The sequence below is a fragment of the Miscanthus floridulus genome, chromosome 14 (assembly GCF_019320115.1).
Source record: "Miscanthus floridulus cultivar M001 chromosome 14, ASM1932011v1, whole genome shotgun sequence".
NCBI lineage: Eukaryota > Viridiplantae > Streptophyta > Magnoliopsida > Poales > Poaceae > Miscanthus > Miscanthus floridulus.
Genome location: NC_089593.1, coordinates 9189719 through 9197562, shown reverse-complemented (window position 1 = coordinate 9197562; position 7844 = coordinate 9189719). Strand labels below are relative to the sequence as shown.

Sequence of the window (7844 nt, the reverse complement as noted above, 5' to 3'; positions counted from 1 at the left end):
GCAAGCTACAATGCAAAAATTGATACAACCAAGGAACCTCATGGAAACCGTAATGTAAGAAGCACCTCACAGGGGTGAATTGGAGCAACCTAACTAGGAACCTAATTTTGAACAGCAAACTGTCTGAAACAGGAAGTCCAGAATGTAGGAGATACATTCATTGCTGGAGGCAAATGAGTCCACAGGAGATGTATGAGCACAAAACAAACTGTGGCCAATTGTAAGGGCCTTCCAATGTTAATAGTGTATTGACAGTTTGACACACGAATAAACTGGGCTTTAATTTCCAGTTTGGAGAGGGTCCTGCCATCCTGGGGTAAATAGATGCGAGCATGTGAACTGAGGTAGCTAGTTAGTGAAGATGTTTGGGGAATTTTCTGGAATCACACACTATCTCCTGAGTCTGATGAGTACATATATACATACACATATGGGCCTCTTGGGCCTAATCCAATAACTTACAACAAATACACAGCCCAACAGTTAGTTTGTGTAAGCCATCATTAGCCAATTGTATTCCTGATGTTATGTCAGTTTTTGCTGTGGTATGAGTGAGCGGTTCAGTTGCATGATCTGGTCGCTAGATGGTTGCTTATAATGTCCTTATTAGCTACCCATTAGTTGAAGTTCTCTCATCTCAAATTACGAATGCACACAAAACAGACACAACATCCTTTGCGCATTTGCAAGGACTGTACACCAAATGCCCAAACAACAGCTGATCTAACCTAATTTCAGTGTGCCTGTCTGTTATCAAGATGCTTGGAAAAATGTATTCACTATTCACATTCACTGCAATACAAAAGGCTGCTGCCCCTAACGTGGTTCCCTACATGCAACATCTCTGAATAGCTGCCCCTAAACCTAAAGTATTTCAACTACAACCCCTGGTACCCTATAGCAAAACATCTCTGAATGGCTAAATCTCAACACTGCTGTAACCTTGCGCCTTCTGCACTTGATTCTGAGCCATCTTCCTCCTGGTGTCCTCTGCAGACTGCCAATCTCCATCTTCAGCATAGACATGCGACAGCGACACATATGCGCCATCACTGTTTGGCACCATTCTCAGGATCTGTTCTGCTGCAAGCAGACTGAGTTCTTTGTTCCCATGGATCCGGCAACCGTTCATCAGTGACCTCCATACTGCAGGCCACGGTTGGAACGACATTGCCTCGATAACGCCTTTGGCTTCTTCGAGGAGCCCTTTTCGCGCTAGGAGGTCAATTAGGCATGCGTAATCGGCCCTTGTCGGATTCATGCCGTGCGCAGACAGCATGGAGCTGAACAGAAGCTTCCCCTGCTCGACTAGCCCAAGATGGCTGCAAGCTGAGATGACAGCAACGAACGTAGCTGGTGTTGGTGCCAATTGAAGCTGTGTCATATCTTGGTAGAGGCTGAGGACTTCATGGATCAGACCATGGTTGGCATAAGCTGTCAGCATGGTGTTGTACAGTATGGCGTCCTTGGTCACCGATGAAACTGCAGTGAAAGCACTTTTGGCAGCAGTTATATCACCGCATTTTGCATAGGCATCAACCAAGGCACTGGACACACAGAAGTGCTTGCTGTGCCCTGTCCTGACAACGAGCGAATGGATGCATCTGCACTGCCTAATCAACGCAGCGTTTGCACAGGCATTCAGGACGGTACCGAGGATGAACTCATCAGGCTTCTCTGGGCAGTCAGCTCTGAACAGGTTGAAAACAAAAAGGGCCTCTTTATCCAAGTCATGCTTCACGAATGCAGAGATGGTGACTCCCCATGACACTAAATCCATCTTGCCAGCGTCCTTGATGATTTTCAGTGGATCTAGAACTGAGCCAAGGGCTACTTTTGCTTTGATAAGTGAGGTCGACACGAACTGGCATGAAGCAAACCCCTGTTTCAGAACACTCGCGTGGATTTGCTCTTGGTTCCTTGCATCATGATCTTGTTGGAAGGCAGACAGAACAGCTGGAAAGGTGAACTCATCCGGTCTTGCTCCGAAGCAAACCAAGCTGCGGAAGAGCCTCATCGCATCTTCAGAACAGCCGTGCAGACCGTAGCCTGCAATCATCTCGTTCCATGTCACAACATTTCTGACACTGAGATTACAGAAGAAGCCATAAGCACAGCTGAGCAGCCCACACTGTGAGAGCATGTTGATGACTGCATTCACTACAAGAACATTGTCAGTGTAGCCATGGCGGTAGGCAAGTCCAAAGATCTGAAGACCGAGGGAGGCGCTCTCTTTAGCACCACTCAGCCTCAGCATGACAGAGAACGTAACTTGATTAGGTTTGCAGCCGTACCGTGACATGTCGACAAAGCAGTCCGCAGCTGCTCTCTCGTCCTCATCGTGTGTGAGGCCTGATATCATTATGTTCCAAGAAACAGTATCCTTGCACCGAATCTTACCAAAGATATCAACGGCAACTTCCTTCTGTCCTGCTTTGAAATACATATCCATGAGCGTGTTCATCACTGAGGTGTTGGACTGAATCACACTGTGGATGACAAGACCGTGAACCTGCCGCCCAAAATTCAAGTCGCAGGTGATCAAGGAAGCCTTCACAGCCGAAATGTAGGTGAACATGTCAGCTGTCATTCCAGAACGATGCATCAGAGCCACTGTCCTCATCGCATCATACCCACGGCCATTGGCGACGTAGCCCTCCAGCATCGCGTTCCAGCATGCGATGTCTCTGGAACCGGAAGCTATGCCTGCGAACACTCGCTCCACAGCAGCAACACGCCCGTGCTTGGCGTACACCAGCATCAGCGAGCTCCCCACGTACGGATTGCCATCCAGTCCAGCTTTGACGGCGAAGCCGTGAAGGGAGAGGGCGAGCTTCACATCAGCCACCACCACGGACTGGCAGCAAGCGCCGAGCGCGCTAGCCAGAGCAAACTCGTTGGGGCAGAACCCGCTCCTGACCATGGAGGAGAAGAGCGCGAGCCCCAGGTCAGGCGCGCCGCCGCGCGCCGCGGCGGACACCATGGCCGTCCAGGTGACGAGGTTGCGGCGCGGCGTTTCGTCGAACACGTCCAGCGCGCTGGCGAGAAGCCCGCGTCTGGCGTAGCAGATGAGGAGGTGGTTCGCGGTGAACGTGTCGGCGGACACGCCGAGCTTTATGGCGGACGCGTGGAGCCGCGTGCCAGTGGGCATTGACGGTGGCGCGGCGGCGGCGAGGGCGTCCGCGATGGCGAAGGGGTCCGTGGCGGCGGGAGCAACGGCCGCAGCGCGGCTGCCGCTGCCGCTGCCGAGTGCGAAGAAAGCGGTGGAGGCAATGGCGGGTTGGGGGAAGATCCATGCTGATGCTCCTGTACTTGCAGGTGGCATCAAGGAGGAAGCTTTTGCACGGAGCATCGTCCCCTGCCACTGGCACTAGTTGTGGTGGCGCCTGGCACCGCCGTGTATAAAATGTGAGGGAACGAGATAACCTCGTGGGTCTCTCGGCTGCGTGTTAATATAGGTGAGGAACCGCCCCTTACGTGTTTTATAAGATTAGATTACAATGAGTCAAGGTTGTTGCAACTAACCGGCTATACATGCTCTAACTTAACAACAACATGCTAACAACCTTGAGGATACACCATGTGTCTAGATACGCCTAGATACAAGGTAGCAACACAAGCCGAGTCAATCTACATCTTTAACACTTCCCCTCAATCTTAGCCACTAACAAGGCTAAGATTGCTTCTAAATTGCTTCAACTTGACAGCAGGTACTGCTTTGGTGAAACCATCAGCAAGTTGATCAGCAGAATTTATAAATCGAATATCTAGCAACTTGTTTGTCACCCGTTCACGAACAAAATGAAAATCAATCTCTGTATGTTTTGTTCGAGCATGAAAGATAGGGTTTGCTGACAAGTACTTTGCACCAAGGTTGTCGCACCATAATCTTGCTGCTGAAGGATGCTGAATCCGCAACTCTGTCAACAATTTTTGCACCCACATCATCTCAGCAGTTGCATTTGCTAATGTCTTGTACTCGGCCTCAGTGCTGGACCGTGAGACAGTCGCTTGCTTCCTTGCCATCCATGAGATGAGGTTGCCACCCAAGAAGACAGCAAAGCCGCTTGTAGACCGGCGGTCATCCACACACCCCGCCCAATCGGCATCAGAGAATGCACTGACCAGTGTAGAGTTGGAGCGCTTAATCTTGAGTCCAAGCTTAATGGTACCACTCACATACCGCAAGATTCTTTTGACAGCACTCCAATAAACTGTGGTCGGGGCATGAAGATATTGGCACACTTTATTGACAGCAAAGGAGATATCAGGCCGGGTAAGAGTGAGGTACTGCAAAGCACCAACCACACTTCTATACCATGTTGAATCATCAGGACCAAGTGGGTCACCAACAGTAAGGCTAAGCTTCTCTATAGAGGAAAGAGGCGTGTCGACTGCCTTAGCTTTATCCATACCTGAACGGGACAAAACATCAGCTGCATAGCGCCCTTGAGAGAGAACAAGTCCATCCGATACTTGCTTGACCTTAATTCCCAAAAAAATAGTGCAAATTGCCCAAGTCCTTGAGAGCAAAGTCTCGCTGCAGATCCTTGAGAAGCGCCTCGGTCGCTTGAGAAGAGGAGCTAGCAACAATAATATCGTCAACATAGACAAGAACAAACATAATGTATCCACCACGATTATAGAAAAATAGTGAGGTGTCCGCCTTGGATGCCACAAAACTAAGTGATTCCAATCTTTGACACAACCTAGCATACCAAGCTCGTGGAGCCTGTTTTAAACCATAGAGTGCTTTATCAAGTTTGCAAACATATGTAGGATGACTAGAATCTGCATACCCTAGGGGCTGTTGCATGTAGACTTCCTCCTCCAAGAGACCATGGAGGAAAGCATTTTGTACATCGAGTTGTCGAAGTGACCATCCCTTGGACACGGCAATAGAGAGGATAAGTCGAATGGTTGCAGCTTTGACAACTGGACTAAACGTCTCTTCATAGTCTATGCCATATTGTTGCTTGAACCCCTTTGCTACTAACCGTGCCTTGTAACGGTCAACAGTCCCATCTGCCTTGCGCTTGATCTTATAGACCCACTTGCAACCGACAATATTTTTCCCTTTGGAACGTGGTACAAGATGCCACGTTTTATTTTTCATCAATGCTTGGTATTCTGCATCCATAGCCGTGACCCAATGCTTGTGACTGAGTGCCTCATCTACATTTGTTGGTTCACCTGTTGGGACCTTGGCATGCATACACCATCGAACAGTTCCATCAGTACGTGATTTAGGTTTTGAAATACCTTGAGAAAGGCGTGTAGACGGACGCTCAGAAACGGTCTCAGGAGCAGCATCCGCAGTGGATCCCGTGGAGAGTGAAAGCATCTAGGCCCCTAGTTGGGTTTCGGTGATTAATGACAATACAAGATTACTATGACTAACGTGTGTTTTGCAGAGGCAATTGAGTTAAGTCATGGTAATGGAGATCAATTGGGCAATCAAGGATGTCATGCCCCTACAATGGAAATCATTTCGGTTTTCAAAGGATGGACGACAATGTTAAGGATGACTAGTTCTAAGTGTCGATTGGAGTTGGAGAGACACTTAGAGTAGTTTAGGACTTTATTTTTCCTTTGGCCGTACTATTAAGGGGAGTATGGACGGGTAGCTTGACCTAGATGAGTCTAATGAGTTAGGTGTGGTGCACACTTGTTAAAACTAGCACTAGGTAGCTCCACAACAGCCCTATGATCCTTTGGAGCAAACTTCATTCACATATGATCAAGAGTTGGAAGTGAATGGAGGGTCAAATACTGACCGAATGCTGGCCGCAGGGTCCGGTCAGTTCATTTGATCAAGAGACTGCGTTCGGTGCGACCGGACGTTGAGCGGTCAAGTGACCGAACGCTGAGAGGCAGCATCCGGTTGACTCCAGTAAGGTTCCAGAGAAGGGAATCCGTGACTGGACGCGTCCGGTCAATACTGACCGGACCCTGGGGGTTCAGCGTCCGGTCGAGTACAGTAAGCATCTAGTGAGGGAAATATGCGACCGGACACGTCCGGTCAGTGGTGATCGGACCCTGCCAGCGTTCGGTCAACACTTTAACACTGGTGTGCGGGTTGAACTGACCAGAGCGTCCGGTCAACCTGACCGGAGCGTCCGGTCACCCCGCAGAAGCACATAACGGTTCGTTTTTCAAGCTGTCTTATAAATAGAAGCTCCACTCGTGTGTGGAGTCACTTTTGCTCATTCCAACAGCTGAGAAACACATTTGTGAGTGCCAAGAAGAGTAAGGTCCTAGTGAGGTGATTGAGATTTGAGAATCCAAGAGAGTAGCCTCATTAGTGAATCAAGAGTAGCAAAGTGTGCATCCACTGTTCTCATTAGGCTTCGCGTGGTCAAGTGAGAGTTTGTGCTTGTTACTCTTGGTGATCGCCATCACCTAGACGGCTTAGTGATGATTGGGAGCTTGGTGATCACCCGGCGGAGCTTGTGGGTGACCCAACTCAAGTTGTGAGCGGTTGTGGGTGATTCACCGCGACGGAGTGTCGAATAATCAACCTGTAGAGAGCACTTGATCCTTGCGCGGATCAAAGGGGAGCTACACCCTTGCGCGGATGCTCCAACGAGGACTAGTGGGGAGTGGCGACTCTCCAATACCCCGGCAAAACATCGCCGCGTTCCTCTCTCTCTCTCTATTTACTTTGAGCATTTACTTTGAGCATTTACTTCGAGCAATTCAATACTTGTTGTTACATTCATAGAATTGTCATGCTAGAGTAAGTTTAGAACATAGGTTGTAAGTCCTTTGTGTGTTAGATTAATATAAATACTTTTCTAGACACAAGGGGTTAATTGGGCTAACCATAGGCTTTAATTATTGCAAGAAAATTTAGAATTAGCCCAATTCACCCTCTCTCTTGGGCATCTTGATCCTTTCAGAGAGGATCTCGGTCGGTGCAGCTGTCCCCCTGGTGGGATCCGTCTGTGGTTCGACATGTGGTAGTGGAGAGACACGTGGCGCGGAAGAAGTCGCAGACGATCCGAAGCCGCTTCCAGAGGACAGAGAATGCGACGGCGGTTCGTTCTCGAGGCGAGCGCTGACTCCTGCCGGGGAACACATGAAATGGCCCGGTAATATGGTGGTGATACGCTGCGTTTCTTCACCATTTGAGCCGGGATTTTCACCTGCAGATTCTGTAGCATCAAGAGAACTTGAAGATTTGTTAGTGGAGGCAGGAGAAGGCGTATGTTGGTGTAGCGAAGTTACGTTCCCGAGGCTAGTAGATGATGAAGAAAAAAGATCGGGTAAAAGCTCAATCTCTTTGCGGAGTCTTGCACCGGCATTAGGGTGAAGAGATGCAAAAGGGAAAACATGCTCATCAAACACCACATCGCGAGAGATGTACACACGCCCATCCTTGGGATCAAGGCATTTATAGCCTTTGTGAAGGGAACTATAGCCAATGAAGACACACTGCTTGGAATGAAAGGCTAATTTTCGAGAGTTGTAGGGCCTGAGATTCGGCCATACAGCACACCCAAAAGTGCGAAGAAAATTGTAGTCAGGTTTTTATTTGAACAACCTTGCAAAAGGAGATTCATCCTCAATAACCTTAGAGGGCAGTCTATTAATGAGATAGACTGCAGTGGAAATCGCCTCATCCCATAATTTTAGTGGCATAGACGAATGAGCAAGAAGAGTAAGGGCCATTTTGACTATGTGACGGTGTTTGCGCTCAGCAGAGCCGTTTTGTTGGTGAGCATGGGGGCAAGATACTTGGTGAGTGATGCCTACACGCTTGAAAAAGGAGTGCAAAGCTTGATACTCCCCACCCCAATCAGTTTGGATGGTTTGTATCTGGCGGCCAAATTGCCTTTCGA

General features: G+C 48.9%; 1 protein-coding gene across 1 annotated transcript; it reads right to left on the bottom strand.

Annotated features, from left to right (window-relative positions):
• Positions 1–707: 707 nt before the first annotated feature.
• Positions 708–3395, bottom strand: LOC136505943 (pentatricopeptide repeat-containing protein At3g09040, mitochondrial-like). The gene has a single exon (XM_066501069.1). It carries the CDS (start codon positions 3350–3352, stop codon positions 920–922), a length of 2433 nt encoding a protein of 810 aa, XP_066357166.1. The 5' UTR covers positions 3353–3395; the 3' UTR covers positions 708–919.
• Positions 3396–7844: the final 4449 nt, after the last annotated feature.